At 41.2% G+C, this 25,705-nt stretch overlaps 1 protein-coding gene across 1 annotated transcript in view; it reads right to left on the bottom strand.

Annotated features, from left to right (window-relative positions):
- Positions 1–25,705, bottom strand: part of MCOLN2 (mucolipin 2) — an 83,425-nt gene that overhangs the window by 10,216 nt on the left and 47,504 nt on the right. The window contains exons 7-12 of the mRNA XM_036753272.1: positions 22,884–22,983; positions 14,276–14,388; positions 12,901–13,050; positions 8,080–8,181; positions 7,864–7,986; positions 319–525 (exon numbers count right to left, since the gene is read on the bottom strand). Coding sequence (XP_036609167.1) covers positions 319–525; positions 7,864–7,986; positions 8,080–8,181; positions 12,901–13,050; positions 14,276–14,388; positions 22,884–22,983 — 795 coding nt within the window. The remainder of the gene's footprint in view (positions 1–318; positions 526–7,863; positions 7,987–8,079; positions 8,182–12,900; positions 13,051–14,275; positions 14,389–22,883; positions 22,984–25,705) is intronic.

The following is a 25,705-nucleotide window of genomic DNA, read 5'->3' as shown; positions in this document are numbered from 1 at the left end:
ATTACCATAATGTCACTATCTTCATTTGTTTTGCTGCTGGATGAAAATCCAGCTCCCTTTCAGATCTGAACATAAGATTACATAGTACTGCTGCTCTGAAAATTTACCTCCCTGGGGCTTCTGTTACATTATCTGTCAAACAAGGGGGTTGAGCAAGATGAGCTGTAAGAGGCTTTCCAACTCCCACTCTGTAATTCTATGCTTCCCCTCCCTAACCCTATAAGCCCTATAGTCACCCAACACCCTCCAAAAGAAAACACATACCATTTTCTAGGAACAAAAGATCGAATAATTAATTAAGATGAAATAACAATTTACCTTAATGGTGTCATAGGAGTCTGTAATAAGTGCAATGAAGAGACTGAGGATCATGTATATAAAAAGGCTGATGAACGAATATAAATACACACGACTAAAAAGCCACACCAAGACGCTCTTCTGCTGGATTTGAGCAAAGGTTGCGAACATGTCATCACCATTCACCAGAGAAAACAAACATTCGGCCACTGTGCTCAGGTCTTCAAACTTGGTTGAGGTAGGGAGGGGAAAGAAACAGAGGAGAGGTTTTAATTTCCAAAGTCCATTTACACAGTAAGAAAAGTAGCTCAGCTTTGTTTTGAAAACATTAGGAACTCAGAAATCTACTGGCAATGAAAACACATGGGCTTCTACCCAGCTGTGCATATGTTTCTGATTGGTGATGCCAGCTTGGGTCCCTTCCTATGTTATTGGTAGCACTTCCTGACTGTTCAGATAGCTGTTATTGATGGAAATAAAATCTATAGGCCCAAGGGTTAAAACAAGAGATACAAAGTCAAATAGGATCATACCACTTGGAAATGACGCTCCATTAGCTAAGATAATTCAGTTCTTCTTTCAGAAGCCTATTAGTCCAAAGGAGGTATCTCCCAACCAACCCGCCCCCGGCCCCCATTGTTATCCCTTCCCCTACTTAAAAACATGCAATGACTCTAATGGTTAATAAACAAGCTCCAGACTTCTCTACTTGGCTTTTCAAGTCCTTCAGTAATAGAGCCCCCATTTACCCACTCAAATTCATTCATTCGTTGCCCACTCAAATTTATTTTTAAAAGAAAGTTTCTTTTTAAAAAAATATGAACTGCACTTATCAACATCAACATTTCAACACACAAGAAAAAAAAAACAAAAAAGTTTGTACACAAAATTGTAAACTTCTGTTCCCTATTGTTTTTTAAAACTATAGTAACAAAATTGCCCTGTTTGTGTCCTCCTGACCTTGCTGGTTCTAATTCACTTCTGACTGTTTCCCTCAACACTTTTACTTCAATCGGGACAATCTCCTTATGGCTTCCCTGCTGCTCCCCACCTTTCTCGATACACCAATCTCTTGCTCTGCCTGTCCAAATCTTGACAATCTTCAAGGCCTATCTCTAGAAAGCATTCCCTGGCCTCCTTCAGTTCATTCTCATCTCTGTTGCACTCTTCCCCATTTCATCATATGTTACAGCAAATATTTTCTAAATTATTTCATAATTTTTATCTCACCACTCTCGATAGAGTGTTAACAACAGGAGGAGCCAGGACTACATCCCATACTTCTTTCACCTGGACAAAAAAGTCCAGCAGGGACTAGCCTCAATACTTATTGATTGATTTAGACTAGTCTTTCGCTGTCTGAGCATTAAGTTGATAAGATTTAGAGCCAGAGGGAAGCTTGGAAGGCAGCTAGTCTAGGCCTCTTCATTTTACATATAAGGAAAGCCAAGTCCACAGAGGTTTACTGACTTATCCTCTGAATCCAAATCCAGTGCTCTCCTTCCCCTACATCACATTCTCCACAAATAAAGAGCCAGAATTCAAACCCAACAGCCAAGTAAAATAGCAGAAAAGCAGGGGTACCCAAAGTCCTTTGGAACCAAGCAATGCTGGGGTAAATCCTATGTAGGACCCAAGGGAAATATGTAAAGTGCACTCTGCCAATAAAGTAAGAATTAGATCTATTTCGACCTGCCCTCTTAATTCTCCCTCCCTCCCCAACACACACAACTTGGTTGGATCCTAGGCTTTTTACACAAATTTTGCATCTTTCTCTACCTTTTGTGTGCAAAGCTAAAGAAAGACCCCGGCCCTTGAGCTATAGGGAAGTATCAATGATGAATCCATATTTTTCCAGCTACCACTGAACAGAGAGGTAATCTGAATCCTAGGTACTGGGCTAGGAGCTTGGGGAGATACAAATTCCCTGCTATTGTGACCCAGAGGCATTTGTGGCTTGGCTAGTTAGGGTTAGGGTAGTCTGATACCATGGCAAACTCTCCCACAGAGGGATCAGACCAAAGACATGCACCTCATTAACAACAACTCCAACCAGCCAAGCTAACCAGGACTTCTGTTAACAAGCCAGAGGGCAGTGTTAAAGAAACACACACACACACATGGGAATGCACCAGTAAGCAAGCCATTTAACAATGTGCAAATTTTTATTTAACAGTAAAAAGGTCAGAGCTTACAGAGTAAATCACTTCCATTCCCACCATGGGCCTTGAGCCAGTGAATTTAAAAAACGGTTCTCTGTAGTTGTCAATCATCACTGGACAGCTCCATCAATAAGTCATGTTTATTTCCTGGAACTCCATTAGGATCGAGCCAATTAGTGTTCCTAATTGCAAAACTCAAGAAAATTCTAGGCTTCATAGAATGTCCAGAATTGCAAGCATCCTAGGCCTGTCTGGTAAATAGCAGTAAAAGGACACTGATTGGGTTGGAATGGAGGTCGGTATCAAATTCATTCCTCCTCTTTCTTCCGCATTAATTAAGGCATAGTTAAATTGGAAAGCATTAAAGAGATTTATACTCATGAAGCCTCCCATCCCCAGTGCGTGTTTAAGACTTATCTCACCCCACCTATCGGCTATGGAGAGCAAAGCCCCAATAAGGTACAAGTGACTGGCCCCCCACTCTGTCATTTCATGCACTGTTACCTAGGGATCTCATGCTGACAGCAAAAGGAGCTAGGAGCAGGAGCCAATTTCCGCAGCCAATTTCCTTGTACTGGGTGTGTGTGGGGAGGGGGAGTGGGGGGGGGAGAGTCTCATGATAACAAGTAGATTTTGATTTCCTTCTTTTTTAAATATACAGAGTTTAGAAGAGGAGACAAGGCCTGTCTGACATGCTTTGGGGGTATGAGAACTACTTTTTATAATCTGTAGATACTCAGGAGCACTGTTTGGATCCCAAGGGATGTGTCCTTAAAGGCCCGGCCAGACGATGGCACCATCCATAAGCCTCTAACATTCCACCCCCTCCACCCATCCTCCCAAGCTATGGAACAATGAAACAAATCCAAGTATGTGGACTAATGAATGACATTGCTTGCATGATTGAGCCAGAATTACTAGTCATTACTATCTCAAGTCTACCTCCCAGATCTCTCAGGTCCATTCCAGCATTCACATTCTATGGTTCTATGGCTTGGACTGGCTCCCAGCCAGTGGGCAGTAAAGGAAAACATACAGGGCAGATGGAGGATCTTTTTCCTTAACTCAATTTTGGTTCCAGCACCAGCTCTGGGGACCTTGAACCATAATGTACAGCCAGCGAGCAATTTTATTTTGGTTTATTTTTTTTTAAAGATTTGGTACAGGGCTGAAGAGTGGCTTAACTAGATGGAACAGAAGGTTTTGAGTAGGGAAGTCATCTATATTCAACCAACAACACTGCCCATCACTGGGCAAACAGCTTCACTTTCCTGGATCAGACTCTAAAGGTGATAAGAACCTGTTAAACGCAATCATTTTCATCTGACCCTGCCTCTGTACTCACACAGGTACCAACTCATCACCTCTCACCTTAGCTAACAGCCTTAGCCCCCTTACTAGTGTCCTTCCCCTTCCATTGCATCCCTTACAACAGCTGCCAAAATGATATTCATGAATCACAGTGGTGGGCTATGTTAGCCCCTGCTACTCTTATGCTCACAGATTTAGGGATGATGGGGCTTTAGAGGTCATGGAACCCAATGCATTCACATTTTACAGATGAGAAAACTGAGGCGCAGTGGGATTCAAATCTCCATATTTACACCAAATCCCCTGCTCTTCCCACTGTATCAAGCTGTCTCCAAGATAAAATACACACCTCTCAATCTGGCTTTCAAAGCCCTTCACAATATGGCTCCAGCCTCTCTTTCTGGCTCTATTGTAACACTTCATGCACTCTCAGCCAGGCAAACTAGCTTACTTGCTCTTCCCTGTGCATGACCTTCCCCATCTGTAGAAGGTAATTCTCATTCACCTCAACCTCTTAGAATCTCTAGTTTTCTTAGAAGCTCAGCTCAAGTAGCCCTCCCTCCTTCATTATTTTGTATTTCCTTTCTATATATCTTATATTTATACTTATATGTGTACTTGTTTTTCCTAGGAGAACATAAGCTCCTTATGGGCAAGCACAATTTCCATTTTGTCTCTATACCCAAAGCCCCTAGGCTGCTCTTTCTCCTAGGAGAATGTAAACTCCTTGTAGGTAGGTACAATTTCTATTTGTCTCCATACTCAAAGCCCTTAGAATGCTCTATCTCCTAGGAGAATGTAAGCTTCTTGTGGGCAGGCATAATTTCCATTTTTGTCTCCATAGCCAGAGACCCTAGAATACTCTTTCTCCTAGGAGAATGTAAACTCCTTGTGGGTGGGTACAATTTTCATTTTTTTGTCTCTGTATTCAGAGCCTTGGAACAGTGCTTGGCACATAGCAAGTATGTAACAAATGCCTGCTGGATGAGATCACAAGCCCTTTGAGGACAGGAACAGTTTTAGTTCTGTCCTTGTACTCAGGTTGTTGAACAATGGGCTGGCACGAAGTAGGCATTTAATAAATGCTCCTTGAAATGAATTGCTGAGTAATAACCATAGAACAGCCTGAAAATATAAAACTGAATGAAAATATAAGGTTGAATAATTCAAGATGTGGTTTCAGAGAACCTCAATCACTTTTCCACTTTTCTGTGCCCAGACATCTTGGTCTTGGAAGGACTTTGGTGCCAAAGTACATTAGTTCCAAAGCAAAGAGTCAGCAAGAAGGAGGGAGTCCACCTTGGCTCTTCTTCAATTGAATCACTGAAGTTCAGTGTCAGCGGAGAGAAGGTCAAGGGATGGATGTAGGATTCCTGTTACTGGCTGAATGGTGGCCCAAAAGGATGGCCTTCCCTATTCCTTTCCCTCCTGTTTGGTAAAAAAAAGGCATTGTCAAGCATCTACAGTCGGGTGAGGGCTATTTTACATTAATTCATGAAAGGGGCCTTGGAGCTAATATCCTTAAAGGTTTCTGGAAAACTGTTTGGCTCAAACAGACACTTGATGATTTTCTCAATTTGTATTTGTGGAGGGGAAGTTCCTGAATATCTCATGTAAGACCAGCTAACACAGAGCAGAAAGTGGTAACAGTCCTGTGATGCCCTACAGCAGTCACTGATTCCTTTTACCAAGTTCTTCACCCAAGGGTGCTCACCTCACAAACTGGCATGAGCTAAAAGGCACAAATACCGTACCTAACTAATCACCTTTCTAGGCTTCCACACTGGATAACCAGTGGGAGGAATAGGAGAGATGCTTAACTCCTTAGGCTTTCCTCCAGGAATATGCAGTGAGAGAAAGGGGAGAGTTGATGTGGAAAAATATAAGGGGAGACCAGGTACAATCAAGCCCAGGGGGCTTCTTGGGTATCACTCAGGCTGCTGGCAAAGGATGGAAATGATTGAACCAAAACAAATTAATCCCATTCCTGTGTCAAAGAGGAGGCCTGGCCAAATATTTAGGGAAACAAAAACGTGTGGTGATATGGTTTTATAGCTACTGTTGAAATGTGAAATGGAGATCTTAGGGGATGTCAAAGCAAACAAAATTTGGAAACTTCCAGCCCTGAGATTCTGTGATTCTACTCCAAAAAAGCTGGACCAGATTTTTGGGCAGGGGCCAGAAGGAAGGGAAAATGGGCAGTAACATCTTAGGGGCCAAAAGGATACAGCAACCCCAATCCTCCGCTCCCTTCCCCCATTCCCCCCACTTCCATTCTGGGGTCTCTGAGGCAGGGACTGCATTGACGACTCCAGAATGCACCAAAACCAAGGTGCAGAGCTCAGTAGAGAATTCCATGAAGAGCAACATTGCCCTCTAGTGGCCCATGGAGCTAGAGGCTTTTTTAAAACTGCATTTGTGGAGGCCTGGAGAAAAATTAATGTGAATTTTTTCGATGACTAATATGCTGAGTTCTCCAAGTCGGAGAAGGCTTACCAGAGACTAATCTACAAGCATCAGTCATCTTTTTAATTTACTTGTACCAGTCATCTTTTTAATTTCCCTGTACCAAGTCATCTTTCAAAGCACGAAGTTGGAAGAGCAACAGAAAACCTAAGGCATGACTCTAGAAGCCATTTCTCAAAGGCTGTTCAAGCCTGGAGGGTTGCTAACCATCCCAGGACAGTCTAAATGGGACACTTAATAGGGCCAGCAGTCACAGGGTGATGGGTTCCAGGGCTGACTTATTTACAAGACAGGGATCAAATTTTGCTTCTGAGTAGGAAGCTAAGGAAAGCTGCACACGAGGACTTGTCTGCAAAACCAAAAAGCTAGTCATAAGTCTTGGGTAATGATTGAATCTGGAGCTACACAGAGAGCTCCCCTGGTAACTCTGAGAATACTAGCTCTGGGGTCTAAGGAACTGGATTCAAATCCTGCCTTTGACCTTTCCAGTCTGTGTGAGTTTGATCAAGTCCACCCAAGCTCCAGCTCATCTAGAAAATGAGCAATCCTCTGAGGTTGATTCAGCTCAACATCTATGAACACACTAAGCCTATGATTCCTTTTGGTCTTCTTTCCAAGGAGAAAACAGTATGGTAGAGTGCTGGACTTGGGAGTCAGGAAGACCTGAGTTCAAATCCCATTTAATATTAGTGATATGGCCATGGCCAAGTCACAACATCTCTGAGTCATCCAGCAAATGAGGAAGTGGGAAGTGCTAGCCTCTCCAGTCCCTTCCAGCTTAGTCCTAAGAGCCAATGACCCTCATCGATGGCTTTGTTGGAGTGAAGCAGAATAATAAGTACATTCTATCGAGCAAAAGCCACACATCTCTTTAGGTTGTGGACAAGAGTAGGAAGGAGACAAGGTCTCATTTCCTGTCTCAAAAGCTGCAAATCAGATCTTCAAGGGTTCATGCTAGGTAATAAGCTCTGAGCATAGCTGTGAAATCTCCACGATCATAGGATATTGACTTATGCACTATATCAATTTAAAGTTCAGATACCAATCTTTAATAAGACACCAAAATTAAACTGTGACCACAAGCACCTATAAAGATAAGGCATATTAGCACTTCATAGTCTAAATCTCATACAATCAGAGCAAAGCTGCCATATCACTGACACCCTCCCAGTTTAACTCAGATGCCAATCCCAATAGTTAATAAAAAAAATTAAATTAAATAAACAATTAAAAGCCATGACTAGTATAATTTCTCTTGCTAGATTTTAGTTTTTACTGTAACAACCTCTTGTCCAAACATCCTTGGCATTCAATGGCCCACAGAGTTAATATTAGACTCCTTAAGCCGGCCCCAGACGGCTACGAAACATTCACCCAACCCGACCCCCTGCCACCCCCACTTTGTAATTCCTATTTCAATATCTCTAAGTTTCTTCAATATCCTGCAAGGGGAAAAAATAAAGCTTGTAACATGAATGTTGGGAGGCTGGGAGTGGGGAGGGGATATCCTAGCACAACTTCTATCATAACAACTCTTGACTAAGGGTCCTGGTGCTTTTTGTACAGGGGAACACTGATGAAAGAGGGTAAGGCGGAAAAAGGAGGGGATGGGGCCCTGCTCACATACCTTCTCATGGTAGGGTCCTATGACAATCCAGCCACAGAAAGTGTACCCCAGGTAAATCATCCCAGCACAAGCACAGAACCGCAGGACTTTGGGTAGCGAGGCCTGCATCGTCAAAATGAGCACCTAAAGGCCCAGAAGGAACACTCAGTGGGGTTCAAGCTCCATTAACCAACCCAAACCCAACCAAAGGGTGGAACCTGAGGCATGTAGACTTACATTGTATGTCTGGAAATAGCCCAAGTATCTGATGACTCCGACCCAAGCAAACAAAGTGGATGTCCCAAGCAAAATGCTACAGAGGTCATAATTTGTGAGATTCTAACACATGGAAGAGAAAAAACAGACATGAGTAAAAGACTTTATTCCATAGAGAAATCATCTGCCCAGTTAGGGCTACCAGCTTCACTTTGTAGGACCTTATATTTTGAGTTGGAAGGGGATTCAGAGATCATTTGGTCCAAATGCCTCATTGTGGGCAGTTGGGTTATACTGCAGTGGATAGAGCACTGGGCCTGAAGTCAGGAAGATTCATTTTCCTGAGTTCAAATCTGGCCCCAGACACTTACTAGCTGTGTGACCTTGGGTAAATCACTTCACCCTGTTTGCCTCAGTTTTCTCATCTGTAAAATGAGCTAGAGAAGGAAATGGTGAACCACTCCAGGATCTTTGCCAAGACAACCCCAAATGGGGTCACAAAGAGTCAAACATGACTGAAGAACAAAAACTCTCTTATTGCATGGATGAAGAATCAGGCCCTCAAAGTCCAGCTAGTAGGGCACAGAGCCAGAATTTGAACACAGGTCTTGACTCCAAATTCAAATGTAGTGCTTTCTAAATGACAAAATGCAGAAGATTTAACAAGTAATTATAAGCAGACTTCTCCCAGGGTTTCAGAAATTACTTGTTTCCCTCCAGGCAGCGATGTGATTACATGCAATATAAAAAGATCTGTTCTTTAGATTTGATTTTGTACTTTAACTAGCTGTTCCTCAGCCCCTTAAATGTTTGAAGAGAGTAGCTTACTTTACTTTTAAGTGATATACCTAAGAGACATTTATGGCAATCTTGGGCCCTTTAACGCTTAAAAGGTTTTTTGTTTTTGTTTTTACAACATATTTCAGCCCAAACACACACACCAATCAAGAAACAAGTGCTTACCAAGCATCATTTATTCACCAGGCCGAGGAATCAAAGACAACAACACAACATTAGTCCCTGCCCTTTAGGAGCTTCCATTCCATCAGGAGAAATAACATGTAAACACATGCAAAATATACATAGTAAATGCAAAGTGATTTTTTCGGGGGTGAGGAGGGGAAGGATAGAGGTACTAGCACCTGGGAAAAGCTTCTTGAAGGGGGTGGCAGAGATGGGGAGTGCCAAAGTCTTCTAAGGGAGGTGGACATCAGACTGGCATGGGGGGGTTTAAATGCTAAATAGAAGCATTTATATTTGAGTATAGAGACAATAGGAAGCAGCTAGAGCTTCTTTTCTGGGGCAGTCTGACTTTTACTTTAGAAATATTTTGACAGCTAGGCAGAGAGTATAGATTGGAGTAGGAAGAGATAACAGGGAGGGAGACCAATAGGAGGCTATTATAACTGGCATCTGATTGGATAGGTCAGGATTTTAAGAGCAAGAAAGGACCTTTCAAAACTTTTAACATCCTTACTCCACAAATGAGGAAGCAACTCTACAGAATGCAGGTTGGCATTCAAAGCCCTTTGTAACCTAGTCCCTCCTACTTTTTTTGGCATTCAAAGCTCTTCATAGCTTAGTCCCCTTCTACTTTTCCAGTCTTATTACACCTTACTCCCTGACCAGTAATCTTCCATCCAGTGACCCTGGCCTTCTGGCTGTTTCACAGACACCCCATCATTTTGTTCCAGGCATTTTCTGTCCCATGTCTAGAATGCTCTCTCTCTTCCACCCTGCCTCCTAATAACCTCTTCAACTTCCTTTAAATCCTAACTAAAATCTCATCTTTTACTAGAAGTCTTTCCCAACCTTCCTGGATTCTAGTGCCTGTTAATTATCTCTGTTACTTCCTATTTATCCTATATATAGATTGCTTTGTCAGCATTTGTTTGCATGTTGCCTCCTCCATCAGATTGTAAGCTCCTTGAGGGCTGGGACTGTCTTTTGCCTCTTTTTGTATCCCCAGCCCTTAGCACAGTGCCTGGCACCATAGTAGGTGCTTAATTGATTGATTGACAAAGAAGTAAGAGACTTGTCCAAAGTCATGCAGGTGATTGCTAGTTTCTGTCAATGGTCAGATTGCAGAGTGTGGGAGACCTACAATGGGATTGGAAAAGAGGGTGAAAATTAATGATTTTCAGAAAAAAGGAAATTGAATGGAACCCATAAAAGTCAACGAGGTCAACTAAGATTTCTAGGAAAAACAGAGAACACGTTAAAAAGGACTTGGTAATCTAGCATAGCTTTATCAAGCACCCCACCAGGCAAGGCAAGTCCATAAACCTTTATTAAGCACTTACCATGTGCCAGTGTTGGGAATGCAAATGTAACAGAAAGACATTCCCTGCCCTCAAGGAGCTTATATTAGAATATAGGAGAACACAATATATAAAAGAGAACTGAAAAGCAGTGGAGGGGAAGAACTACTATATTCTCTACTGTTAATGCAGTTTGGTGTTTAGTTTAGGGGTCACATTTTAAGAAAGATATTGATAATATGAAGGGCATTAAAAGGAGAGCGGCCAGGATGAGACCAGGAAGGGCCTCAAATTCATGCTATGTGAGGACTCAGCTCAGCAACCAGCATGGCACAGTACCTGGGATATGGTGGGTGCTTAGTAAATGTTTGTTGTCTTGACTGAAGTCAAAACAACATATTGAAGGACAAAGGACCCTGGAGTGGTTTTGCCATTTCCTTCTTCAGCTTATTTTACAGATTAGGAAACTGAGGGAAACAGGGTTAAGTGACTTGCTCAGGGTCACATAGCTAGTAAGTGCCTGAGGCTGGATTTGAACTCAGGTCTTCCTGAATCCAGGCTCAAAGCTCTATCCACTGTACCACTTAGCTGTCCTGATAATTAGAACTGACCAAAAAGTGAAATGGGCTGCCTTGAGAGGTAGCAAGCTTCCCTTTCCTTAGAGGGTGTTCAAACAAAGTTTGGATGACCACTTCTTGAGCGGGTTATATGGAAGGTTGAAAGCTGCGCTTGGTGGCCGCTGAGATCTTTTCTGCTTCTGAAGATCTGTCAATAGCAGCAGTGACTCATTAAGTAATACCCAGTCCCCATGCAGTAATACACCGGCTTTGGTTTTAGTCCAAACACGTGTTAAATGCAAAGGACACTAGAAATAGGATAAAAGGCAAGTAATCCACGTCTAAGGCTTAGAAGAAGCTTCCCTATAGAAAACTTCCCACTAGGCATCTGGGAAACCTTTACAAATCCTCCAGCCTGGTGGGCTCCCAGGAAATGTTTGCCAAGGATAACAGTAAGGCTGAGTAGAAGGGATTTACCACCAGAGATTATCTTGGCCAACAGTTCTGGAAACAAAAACATTTAACAATGAATTTTCTACTTGTCCATTTGCCACATTGATCCTATGGCTAGTCTTCTGGTGTCCACAGGAACCATATCTGTATAATCCATGATGGGCCTAGGATTTTTAACTTCCAATGCACAAATCTTTACTCCTAATAAACTTTGGAATATATAGGACAGAGGGCTTTAACATCAGGTGACCCCTGCTCAGATGAGACAGTATTGCAAAGCACTTAGCACAGTGCCTGGAACATAGTAGGTGCTTAATAAATCATTCCCTCCCTTCTTCCTTCCTTTCCTTCTTTTTCCTTCCCTCCCTCCTTCCTTTTCTTCTTTCTCCTTCCTCCCACTTTCCTTCCCTTCTTTCTCTTTTCCTCCATCCTTCCTTCCCTTCTCCCTCACCTTCTTCTTCTTTCCTTCCCTTCTCCCTCATTCCCTCCTTCTTTCCTTCCCTTCTCTCTCACTCCCTCCTTTTCTTCCCTTCTCCCTCACTCTCTCCTTCCTTCCCTTCTTTCTCCTTCCCTCTCTCCCTCCCTTCTTCCTTCCCTTCTTTCTCCTTTCCTCCTTCCTTCCTTCTTTCCCTTCTCCCTCTCTCCTTCCCCCTCATCTCCAGACAAGCTGCCAGGACTCTAAACCATGAGGTCAACTGGACTCAGTTTGCCACAGCCAAGAGCTCAGAGCTCCCATAGCCACAAGATGCAGTAGAGAAACCCCCTACAATCCCTCAACAGATTTCACAAGACCTACAAGGGGGCTGGATTTGGAGGCAGAGAGCCTGGATTTGAATCCCAGCTCTATTCCCTATTCCTTATTTGACCTTGAGCATATAACTTCATTTCTCTGACCTTGTCTTGTCACTCATAAAAAGAGGGGATTGGAGAAGATGAGCTCCAAGTTCCCTCCCAGCTCTAAATCTATGGAGGCCATACAACACAGTAGCAAGAACGTGGGATTTGAAGCCAGGGGACTTCTGTCACCTGTACAACTTTGAGCACAATTCTTAACCTCTATCAGCCTCAGTTTCTTCATCTGTCAAACAAGGCAGCTGGGCTAAATGACCTCCAAAGTACCATCTGGTTCTAAATCTTCAGTCCTATGAATTTGTGTCCCAGCACAAGCTACATGAATCCTTGGTTATATAAACTTGGTGACAGAGAACAAAGTATTTGTGGTTAGCTTCTCTCCAGTAAAGCAGACAGATCTTTGGAGAGTCACTCTTTCTGGGGGAAAAATAGACTGCCTTTTCACCAAAAAGCATTTTTCCCACTTCAGGGTCTACTCAGCAGATGTTGCCAAGTACCCAGTGTAATCAGGAGAATATTATTTTCCACAGTGTGTCGACCACTTTATTCTGCCTTTCTTAAGAAACCAGAACACAGAAGTGGTTCATTTGTTCGTATGTGAAGGGAGATTGAATAAAAGAAAGTATTCTAGATAAAGCTACAAGGAATGTCCAGTTTTCAAGATAAAAGTCCATCTGGAATAAGAGCTTCAGGGTAGCTCAAAATCCACACATTCTCACCTTTGCTTTGATTTCCATTTTTAATATTGATCCAATGATGGTCATTAGGTCACTGATGATCACAAGAATGTACCATCCGTTGATAAACTCCCAGCGGTCAGCATCACTCACACGTCTTTTATATTTCTCCAGGAAGAACCTTATAAATCTCTGTAGCAAACATTTTTAAAGTGTTTCTTATACACAAACTTGCCATCTGGGAAGTGGGAGAGAAATTCTGAAAGGTGTTCTAGCCCAGAGATGTCACTGACAGCATCACAACACTCCCAAGGGAGCCCAACAGAGATTAAAATGTAATTGGGAAATATTTACCAAAATAAATTCAAATACCACAGAACACATATGTTAATATGTGGTTTTCTAAATCCTTATTATGATTTGGAGGGCCCCATCTCTATTCAAGTTGGATACCACTGCTCTGACCCAGATAATCATCTGCCACCAAATTTCCTGACTAGACTCTAAGTACCCCGAGGGCAGGGATTATGTCCAGTGCATTTCTATCCCCTACAGAACCTAACATTATTCTAAGCATGGACACCTGATTTCAAGCAATTAATGAATCAAATTAAATTTGTGTGCCAAATTGATGTCCCAATATTTAACAGTAACAAACTCTAGTTAACAGAGATCAATTGTAACAGAAGGAAGGCATCATGGTCCAGTAAAAAGGATGCTGGTTTTAGTTAGAAGATCTGGGTTTGAATCTTATCTCTGCCATTTGTGTGACCTTGGACCAGTCTTTTAACTTCCATGCGCCTGGATTTCCTCACATGGAAAACAAAGGGGTTGAATGAGACGATTATAGAATCACTGAACTAGGGGGGAAAGGACCTCAGGGGCAATTTAGTACAACTTCATTATGATGAGGCCAAAGACTTGCCTAAGATGACATAGTTAGTAAGCAGTGGAGGTGGGATTTGAACTCACTTCCTTGGACTCCAAAGCTACTTCTCTTTCCCTTCCCACTCTAAACCCTGTTATAGTGGGGAACATATAGGGTATAATATGTTGAGAGGTGGTGGAGAGAGTTGGAAAAGTGGCAATTATCTAGGAAGGTAGCTCTTCAGGCTTGGGATAAAGGAAAGAAGAGGAGGAAACATATCTTCTGTGGCCTTTTCCCATGAGTTTATTAATTTAGTTAAGGGAGCACCAATTATCTGAAAGAGCCTTACTCTTCAAAAATCTTTAGTTACTTCCTACACCCCAGGCTAATTAAATAGCCTGGTGGGGAGGCAATCACTCTTCTCCAGGGATTTAATCCATCTGAGGGACTTCTGAAATAGAAGGGTGATGCAGCATCAATATTCCATCCTCTGACAAACGAAAAGGGGAGAAACCAAAGGGAGGTAGGTGAGAATTGAAATGCACATACTTTTTGCAATCTGAGGGCCAGGACGATGGATCTGGTGCACAGAATAAGGGAAGTAAAGCAGCCCACAATAACAAACACATCGAACATCAGGATGTATTGGGTATTTTTCTGACCTGGAAAAAGCAAAAACCCAAAACGTCACCTCTGGGCATATTTTACTGAATATTGATTCTCGATATGCCTGCTGTTCTCTGGCAAGCTGGTCTGAGACTATAAAAGTTCTTTGGGATGAAACTGATAAATTTTTACAGCATTTACAATTTGGTTCCATCCAGTAAAAAGCAGGAGGCCACCTGAGGTAACAGTTAAAAGTCCACAAGTACAGTCAGAAAACTTAGATTCGAGTCTGACCGCTTGAAACATACTGGCTTTGTGACCAAGTCCCTTAACCTCCCTTGGTGCCCCCAAGCAACAGTCTAGGTATTTTAAGTCACAGGTGAGTTTCTGATCTGCAGCAGGAGGAGATCCTGACCAAGACAAGCACATCGGATTGTGTTATATCCACCTCAACCTACTCATTCAGCTGTCTACAAGTCAATGAAAACATCCCCCCAACCAAGCAGGTCTGCATCTTATTTAAACCACACTAGAATCTCCCTTTAACTACTTAACTATAAAAGCTGAAATTCAATACGTAAGGGTCCATCTTGGATGCCACTCAAGGGAAATTTAATTAATGAAATTCTCATAATTCTCATAAGGTACGGGCACAGGGCCATAACACATAATAATGTTTTAGACTTAGCAGATGCTTAATTAATGTGAGGTGTTTTTTTTTAATTGAATCAAGTGACAAGATCAGAGTATTTGAGGTTACTGTTTCACTTAAGGGTGCCTTGATTATGGCTGGAAGCTATTTCCTCCATCCGGTTACTTAAATTTATCAGTGTTCCATAACTATTTCTGAGGCTCCATTAGGTTAAAAAATTAAATTTAAAAACACATATCTAGCTATCTAATTCTCTTCCTTGTTTATCATACATTGCTACCTGTATATTCCTACTCTGTATTTCTCTGTTACTCTTTAGGTAATCCTCAGTTTCTCTGGACAACATAGCATTCCATGACCTCAGTCACATAACACACAAAAACACTGCACAATGGAGAAGGTTGAATTTAGCATCAGTAGACCCTTGTGGAGGCAGCTACATGGCTCAATGGATAGAGAACTGGACCTAGAGTTCGAATCAGACACTACTAGCTGTGTGACCTTGGGCAAGTCACTTAACCTCTGTTTACCTTAATCCACTGGAGAAGGAAATGGCAAACCACTCCATAGTCTTTGCCAAGAAAACCCCATGGACAATATGGTCCATGGGGTCATGAAGAGTCAGACACAACTGAACAACAGCCTCAAGCTCGAATCTGGGCTCTGTCACTTGAATTGTGTGACTCACCTTGGGGCCTCCCATTTTCTCATCTGCAAAAATAAAGTGGTTGGCCCAGATGACCTCCATGGCTCCTTCCAGCTCTCCTTCTATCAGCCGATGATACTATGGCAGACCTTTGTTCCAGGGGCAACCTTGGGCTTATCAAAAGATCTGGATGCATTCCCCATAGGCAATCCATCCATGTCTTGTGCTACTCCATTTCTGGACCCAGCTCACTGTCAACGTTCAGTGTTTGTCCAAGCTATGTGGACACACAGACGGGCTCTATAGGTTCTTTGTTCATTGCTGCGTGGACAGTTAGGCCAAATTCAAAGTGACTTCTGGTGAGAGAGGACCAGACCTCTGATAATGTAGGGGCAAGGAACTCCAAATGTAGAAACTCCTTCCAAGAAGCTGATCAACAATTCAGCCATAGTAACTTAGAGCCTTAGAGTTTCCTGGGGTACCAGGAAGAGAGAGATAAACTGGCTCTTGGTCTCAAAGCCAATGTGTCAGAGGCAGGATTTGAATCCAAGGTCCAAAATCCAAAGTGTGCTCTCTTTGCACTATACCAGAATGCCTCTCTTTGTAGCAGGGGTTCATAAACTAAATCCTAATGCTTTCCCTATGTTGATTATTTCCTGTTTATCCTGTATATAGCTGTTATTCTCTGCATGTTGTTTCCCATTAGATAGCAAACCTTTCATTGCGTCTCCAGTGCTTAACACGGTACCTTGCATGTAGTAGGCGCTTAAGAAATGCTTGCTGACTGACTGAACTTTTTTTTTTTAATATTTGGGGGACTGTCGGTTTCTTTTAATATCTTATATATTTTCTTTTATGCACTTAAAAGCATCGTTCTGAAAAGGGATCCATAGGTTTTACCATACCACCAAAGGGGTCTGTGATATACAAAAAAGATTAAGAATTCCTGCTGTTGGATAACATTTAAGGTGCCATTTTGATCTGCCAAATCAAATGCTATTTTGTAGTCAAACAATAATCACAGCAGGATCTGGTATTTCCTGAACTTCTCAGACAACTGTGTATTGATAAAGGTCAGCTGTGGAATACTACTGTGAAAACCTTTCTGCTCCCTTCTTCTACCTTCAATGGAACCAACATATGTGTGGGGATGACTCTCATAAGAATTTTATAGAATAGAAAGCAGACACATGGGTCAGCAGTTACTCTCAGCCACATTTTGTTGCTAACAATATATCTGAGATTTCTTTCTAAGTCTTTGGCAGTAAGCAACAAATCAACAAGCATATATTATGTGCCAACTGTGTGCCATGTACTGGGGATACAAACACAAGGGATTGGCAATCATAGGGAGAATGAAGAACATGGATTGGGATTGCAAGGCAGAGGGAGAGGTGGAATGCCAGCAGATTGTGGTCAGACAAGGGACTTTTCAGAGTTTTATGGAAAAAAATGGTGCATTTATGAGAGACAGAAAGATCTAGAGTTTGACCATTTCTGTGTGTAGGTGAGGTAGTGGTGGAGTGGTCAAAGAAAATAAGTAAAGGAAAGTTGGCGCATAAGGTATTTGACACAGACAACTGAATTAGGAATAACTCCCAAGTCAGTATGAATCATTTCTTGTCCCTTAAAATATGAATCTTGGTGTCCTTACTATTTTAATTGTTCACTCTTTTATTTACTCCAAAAATTTTAGCACACTTTTAAGCTTTAATAGCTATTTAATAGTTTTAAGTTTTAATAGCTATTAACAGTTTTAAGCTATTAAAACTTAAAACAGGAGTAAGACTTTTGGGACATGCCATACAAGTGTGAAGCTTCTGTGAGGTCTAGAAGGCTTCAGTCACTCTCACTTCTTACTCCTGAATCATGTTTTGCACTGTTTTTCACCCTTCTCATCTACATTCACATTTTCATTTAAATTGCTGTATCTCAAAGTATATGCTGATTTCATTTGAAAGGTCCTGCCAACTTCACCATAAAATTTTTTCTACCTCATCTTTCTCTTCAACAGTTGCTAGTGAATAAGCCATAATTACTTTCATGGTGGTCTTTTTTTTTTTTGCAAACACTTATCATAAGCCAATATGAGATGACCAAAGCTTCCCTTAAATTATATTTCTTGTTTCTTTTGGACAGACTATAAAACCAGCCTTAACAACTTCTATATTTAATGCTCCAATGACTCCCTGAGTCAATTTCTGTTTAATCTGCAAATTCTTTGTTTTCTGGTTTCATTTATAGTGAGAATGATAAGACAAATGAGATTTGTTTCTTCAAGTTGTAAGTTCACTATCTGGTCACCATCATTTAGAATACCAATGGCATTTAAAATGCCAAGTTAAAATTTATAGATAATCTAAAAACCATGTAAAACTTCATACCTTTACCCCCCTTTCCACTACTCTGCCATTGCTATAGAGGTGGAAAGGCACCAGATGGCACTGAGGGCCATCTTGCATTCATTTTTCTTTATTTCACTGGTTACTGTGGCCAAAGAATTCATCTTCCAGAGCCTACTAGAAGCAAGTCTCTCCATACTCAGCTACTTGAGTCCTCAAAAAGCAGACAATTCTGTTTCCACAACTGGCCTCAAAGCCTGTTGAGTGTGGTAGAACCTGCTTCAGCATGGGCCACTGTACCCAGTCTTTGAGAACTCAGGTTCACCAGCACACCACAAGGAGGCACTAGACGAGAACTTTGCAGAGGTCAGGCCAATCTACATAACAGCAGTTCTGTATCCATCAATTGAATTCAATGCATTGAAATGGATAAAATGCCTACTGGACAAGAAGCATGGTCCTCTGTGTACAATACCATGCCTGGCATACCTAACAATGAGGCAAATGGTATTTTCTGCATTTCTCAAAGTCTTTCCTATGATACAGAAGCAGAGCTTGGTATGAGTCCCAGAACCATTATAACATAGGTATTTTTATTCAAGTGAAATCTGAATCAAATGAACATCAAGGGTTACTTTGAAGGAAAAATAAGTGACAGTCTGAAGTTTGCCCAGGGAAGGAAGAGGGGCAGTCTTACATGCTCTGCCTTACTGAAAAATGGGTGAGGGTAGGGCAGGATGCTAGGAGCTGATTCTACATACTCCTATACACACAGATAGATATACACATGAGGGCAGGTTGTGTGGCATTTGTGAAGAACAGATGGACCAACCACCTCACATACTGAATCTCCTGAGACCACAGACAACTAAATGAGAAGCCCCAAACTCAATGGGATGAACCAATAGCCTGGTGGTTTGGACCAAAATGAAAAGTGTAAACATAAGCTCAATGATATAATCTGTATGTATACATGTACACATGTATTATATATGTGAGTTCTGTGCTTGTTTCTCTAGTACCTGTTCCTGATCACTACCAGCAGCAAACTGTGCCACCCAAAATCCAAGAGGACATTAGGGGCAGTGGGGAGAGGAAGAGAATCACCTCAGCAGATGGCCCTATCATGGGGGAATGGGGGGAACCTGTTTCCCTAGCTGGTCCAAGGTTAGAGGTGGGGGACAGGAGACAAGGGAGACCAAGACTATAGTGAGTGAAAAATGGAAGGGAGCAAAAAATGGAGAGAAAGTAAAAGGGGAGAGAGGAAAAGAAGAGAAGGGAGGGAGGAAAGGAGGGAAAAGAGAAAGAAAAAGGAAAACAGGGAGAAAAAAAGAAGAGGAAAGAAAAAGGAGAAAGCAAAAAAAAAGGGGGAGAAAGGGGGGAAAGGAGAGAAGAGAATATCATGTCTGACTTCAAAATACAAATTGGCCATATTGGAAATTAAATTTTTAAGATTCTGGATATCTGAGGGGTTTCTATATGTGTTGCCACAAGCTCAGTAATCAAAAGAAAGGTCTCATACGTGCCATATATGCAAGTTCTAATGACACTTTGTAGTAGCAAAGACCTTAATGGAATCTGATGCTGAAGGGGCATTTTTGGCACTTGTATAGCACCCTTGACTCTACCTGGGGGATGACTAAATAAACTGTGGTACACAAATGCAACAGAATATAACTGTGCCATAAGAAATGATGGCTGTGGAGAATTCAGAAGCGTAAGAAGGATTATATGAACTGATGCAATGCAAAGCAAGCAGAACCAGAGAAATAATACATACAATGACCACAACATTGTAAATGGAAAGAATAAGAACAACATAAACTGAATTCTGTGAATCATAATGGCTACTCTTAGCCCTAAAGAAAAGACCTGAGAATGCATCTCCCTCTTTTCCTTGTAAATATTGGTGTGGAAAATACATCTTATGTTGAATGTGACTGGAGCTGGGAGTAATTTTGCTGAACTGTTTTATTTTCTTCTATACTTCTGTAAGAGATGGCTCTATGGAGGGGGTGGGGAGTAGAGATATATTGGGAAATGAAGGTGATATTTTTAAAAATGGATGCAACTGAGGGAAGGAGGTAGAACCGGGAGAACAATCCATGCAATGACCTACAACATTGTAAAGACAAACTTTGATCAGTGCAACAACCCACTATGGCTCCAAAGGATCAATGATGAAGCACATGTTCCACCTCCTGACAAAGAGGTGACAGACTTGAAGTAAAGAATGAGACATATATCTTCACATGGGGCAATATGTGGATTTGCTTTGTTTCACTGTATTTGACAAAATAGCGACTTTTTTTTGCAAGTGAAGACTTTGCAGGTGGGAAAGGAATAATAGTGATGGATGGATGGAAGGAAGGAAGGAAGAAAGAAAGGAAGGAAAGAAGGAAAGAAGGAAGGGAGGAAGGAAAAAAGAAAAAGAGTATCAATGGAACATTTCTCAAATGTGCAGAAGAGAAGGAAATTGAGAGGGAGACACCGAAGCTGGACAGCTTCAGAACTGATGTTGAATTTATAACATATAGTTTCTTTGTTTTTTTTAAAGCAAGCTGTACAGGGAAGGGAAGGGAAGGCAAGGGCAAATGTTCTTCACAACACTCCACAACCAGGAGGCACAGTAGACATAGCACTGAACCTGGAGTCAGGAAGACCCAAGTCCGGATCCAGCTGTGTGACTCTAGGCTAGCTATTTAACCTTGATTGGCCTCAGTTTCTTTATCTGTAAAATGGAGCTAATACTAGCACCTACCTCCCAGAGTTGTTGTGAGGATAAAATGAGATAGTAACGGTAAAGCACTTTGCAAACTATAAAGCGCTATATAAACTTTAGCTGTTACTGTTGTTGCTGTTAAGTAATCACACAGTCCTCCTGCCTATATATACTGTGTACTTCTTGATGCAACATATTAAATTTTGGAGTCATCACTAATTGTTAGAAAGTCTTTCTAAGCCCACTGCCCAGAGTTATGTCCTTCCTTCCTTCCTTCTTCTTCCTTCTTTCCTTTTTCCTTCCTTCCTTTTTTTTTCTCTCTCTTCCTTCCTATCTATTGCATGTGTGTGTGTGTATACATATGTACATGCATGTGCACATGCCTAGGCACAAGCACACCTTTAAATCAGTTTCCAGGACTCCACTGAAAATTAAGTTTGTGAAGTCTCAGGAAGGAACTCTATAATCATAATTATTTACAATTCAAAAGGAACAGCCATGTCCCAAATGAAAGGGGCTGCATCAAGAAAGGCAATAAGACATTTACAAGAGGAGAAGGAGTCACATTCTGGACATTTTGCTAATGCACTCTTAGTTTAGCTAAAAGGCCTAATAAGAGAATTACTTAAAGTAGCAAAAGGCACAGTCTGGCAGAGTACCAGAGGGAAACTCAATTCAACAGCAAGGGTACGCTAAAAGATTAGTCATGTTGAAGTCCATTAGAAGGAAGAAAATGGCAAAGGACAAGGAAGAATCCAGACCCTTGAGTCATATAATCAAAAAGCCTGCGTCACGCATCATCCATTTCAATATTCCCCTTTGGAGTGTTTATGTTCTCCCTCTCTCCTGGAGTGACTAATAACAGGGAGAAATAATCTCTGAAATACAGCTTTTGATGTAAAAGAAACACCATGGGAAGGAAGGATGGACATGAAACCAGGAGAGACCTGAGTCTGAATCCCACCCCTTACCCTCATCCACTACTAGGTGTGTGGCCGCAGGGAAGTCATGACAAAGTAGCATTGGTTAAGGGCTATATAAATGCTAACTACTACTATTAGCTATCACAGACTCACAGGATCAGAACCTAAAGGGCCCCTAGAGATGATCTAATCCAGGGATGAGGAACCCGCAGCCCCAAGGCCAGATGTGGCCCTCTAGGTCCTCAAGTGCAGCCCTTTGACTGAATCCAAACTTCATATAACAAACCCCCTTCATAAAAGGATTTCTTGGGGCAGCTAGGCGGGGCAATGAGTAGAACACCAACCCTAGAATGAGGAGGACCTGAGTTCAAATCCGGCCTCAGACCCTTGACACACTTACTAGCTGTGTGACCTTGGGCAAGTCACTTGACCCCAATTGCCCTGCCTTCCCCCCTCCAAAAAAATTTTTTTTAAATAAAATAAAATAAAATAAAAGGATATTTGTTCCATAAAACTTGGTCTTAGTCAAAAGGCTGCACCCAAGGACCTGGAAGACCACATGTGGCCTCAAAGCTGTAAGTTCTCCACCCTTAATCTAGTCCAACTCTCATTTTTCAGATAAGGTAATGGAGAAGTCAAATAATTTGCTTAAGGTCATACAGATATCATTTAATCTCTCTGATTCTCAATTTGCTCATCTATAAAACAGGGATAATAACACCTGTAGTAATTGTCTCCTAGAGCAACTAGGTGATTCATTGGATAGAGTGTCAGGCCTGGAGTCAGGAAGACCTGAGTTCAAATCCGACCTCAGATACTTACTAGCTATGTGACCCTGGGCAAATCACTTAAGCCTGTTTGCCTTAGCTTTCTGGTCTATAAAAAGAGCTGGAGAAGCAAACGGCCAACCATGCCAGTATTTTTGCCCGGAAAACCCCAAATGGGGTCAGAAAGACTCAGACATGACAGAAAATGACTGAATAACAACAAAGTAATTATCTCTTAGGATTATCATGAGGATCAAACCCCGAAAGTCACATAAAAAGTGTTTTGCAAACCTTGAGGCTCTTAAAAAATATCAGCTATTAATAAAACCTGAAAGTGGATTTTCTGAGCAAACCCCTTTTCTTCCCAAATAATATCACACACACACATTCTTGCAAAAGAAATATTTTGCAAACCTTTAAAACACTATGAAAAGTTATGATTATGATTGGTATTGAAATCACCCATGATTCATAGTAGAAATATGCCTGCCACACTTACTTGATCCAGATATGTGCAAGCCTTTGCACTCCTGAATGTTGGCCTCGGTATCAAAATAGATTTTTATTCTACCACTGTGAGCTTTATTGTTAAAGGTAATCTGTAGAGACAAAAATATGGAAAGGATTACTTGAAGAATTAATACTGAAAAAGCCTGGTATGGGGAAATGGAATTTTGCCAGAGGCCTAGCAAAGATGGGAGTCCTACATGACTGGTTGACCTGTGTGCAGGCCCCTTGGGGCTCAGGGAGGGACTCCAGGTATGTTTCCTCACAGCCTGGGACTGGAGAAGATACCCAAGCTGGGTTCTGTATCCCCAGCAGCCCAAAGTCACTCTGTTCTACTGCCAGAACCTCAGATCATGGGAATTTATAGCTGGAAGTAAAGCTTAGAGATTATCCAGTCTAACCCCCTTAGTTCCTCTCAAGAAGGTATTATTTCATGTATTATATTGGTATCTTTGGGGCAGCTAGGAGGCATAGTGGACACAACACCAGGCTTGGAGTCAGAAAAACCTGAGTTAAAACGAAGCCTCAAATACTTACTAGCTGTGTGACCTTGGGCAAGTCACTTAACCCTATTGACCCCAGTTTTCCCATCTGTCAAATGAGCCAGAGAAGGAAGTGACAAACCACTCCAGTATCTTTGCCAAGAAAACCCAAATAAGGTCAAGAAGAGTCAGTCAACAAAACAAGAGACAAAAATATGGGAAGAATGACTTGAAGAATTAATATTACCTATAACAAGGGTGTCTGTTGCCCACCCCCCAGAATTACTTGGGCATCCAGAAACCATTATTTTTTAATTACATATTCACGTGGGGTAACAATTTTTTCTTTTGCATTTCTTTGAGCTTTTTTAGATTAATTAAATAATTAAAGTCCAAATAAATGCAATTTCAGCAACTCATTTCAGGCTAGTTTCTCATTGCCCAGATTCTGTGACACGCTAGGGCAAGAGTTGTAATCTGAAGGTCCAAGAACTTATTTTTAAAATATTTTGATAACTGTGTTTCAATAGAATTAGTTTCCCTTGTAACACTATGTAAAAGCATTATTCTGAGAAGGGATGCCTAAGGTTTTGCCAGACAGTTGTCAAAGAGATGCATGACACATCAAAAGGCTACAGACCTTTTTGGGTTCTAACAGGGCTGATGAATATGACCAAAGGTCAGCGCTACCACGCACGGGTATCAAAGGGCCACCATTTTTGTGCCTCCTCCTTCAAAATCAAATGCTAACATAAAAGCCAGTTGTTACACTAAACAGAACTAACAATACTGACACTATTCATTTGTGAAATGTTTTATATTCTCACATTGGTTTCCTCTTCCTTGACCCTTACTCCAAAGACTGGACATGAAGCTCTGAAAATTGCATGGAACCCAAGAATGGCCAAGTCTGCTTTCATGGTACCTCCTATGATTTTAAATAATGTTGTGAAATCCCTTCGAAATTCTCCAAATTTAATACTAAGTCACTTTAATTGGAAAAAAACAAAAGCAGATTATGATGGAAGGTGATGAAGAAGCATGCTTTTTTTAAAAAAAATCAAATAAAAATGGTAGGGGAATTATGAATGTTGACTATATTTTATTACAAATTGAAGGCAAATATTCACAGAATTGAAAGTAGATATTCCATATTCCCAGACAAAGAAAAGCTACTTTCCTAAATATGCATTCAGCCTGCTTCCTTTCTTTAACCTATCTCTGCTGAAAATTGTGTTTCTAAGTTCATTTTGGATTTGGAAATTGCAAATCTCCTTAAGGGTGGAACTTGTGTCCATTTTCTTCTTTTAATTGCTCCTACCTAGCATAACACCTTGCATACAATAGGAGCTTAATAAAAGTTTATTGGATTGAAGATTGAATGTATGCTGCAATAATATCCGCAAGCCCAAACCTAGCAGGGGAAGGTCAGGTCCCAAATGTATTGAGTAAAGCTAGTGCCTATGGATTTGTTTTTTGCACCCACAGGCATAAGCCCTAATTTAAAAGCTTTATCTACAACTGAATCCCCCCACCCCTCAATATTTCATTCAATTCTACTGATCTCTAAGACTCAATTTCTTTTCTGCTTATTCCCCTTCCCACTCCCCCGTCTCCAAATAGCCATTCTGCAACTTGTATATGAATTGAGATTGAGGACAACATAAAACAATTGACCACCATCTTCTAGACATCCTTTAGCACATTTTTGAACCGTTAAATAAATGACATCAATCAGGGATTTAGGCTTTTTAAAAATGTAATCAGCTGCCTCAAAATAAAAGAAGTAAGAGTTTGAATTTAAGGTGAAAAAGTGGCTTCTTTTTATGCCCACACTGAAATGTGTCCTCTCTAAGGTTGGAACAAAATATAAGAAATAATCTCTAAGAAAAATACCATTCTTTTTCTTACATACACAAATGGACATTTTGATTAGGTTAACCCTCACACCCCAAAATGCATCCCCTAGCATAGTCTGTAATTCTTTTGGTCCAAATCCACAATTTTATCAGTACAAAGATCTCCCAGAATAGAAACTACCTCCACTGATGCAAATGAGCAACATGTTCGTAACGTGAAGTCTTAGACTTATCTGGGAAATGGAGATGTTAAGTGACTTGCCCATTCTCACAAAGCCAGTATGTGTCAAAGGTAGCACTGGAATCCAGGTCTTCCTGGCTAGCCCTCTATTCAGTACATCCTACTATCTTTTCTTGAGCAGCATTATTAGTTGAAAAACATTGGGTAAATGCTGAAAAAAGCTTCTGATCCTCAAGTATTTTCATTATAATAAAATTTGACAAATGTTTATTAAACACCTACTATGTGCAAG

This window comes from Trichosurus vulpecula, chromosome 4, assembly GCF_011100635.1.
Source record: "Trichosurus vulpecula isolate mTriVul1 chromosome 4, mTriVul1.pri, whole genome shotgun sequence".
NCBI lineage: Eukaryota > Metazoa > Chordata > Mammalia > Diprotodontia > Phalangeridae > Trichosurus > Trichosurus vulpecula.
This window is presented reverse-complemented; position numbering and strand designations above follow the sequence as displayed.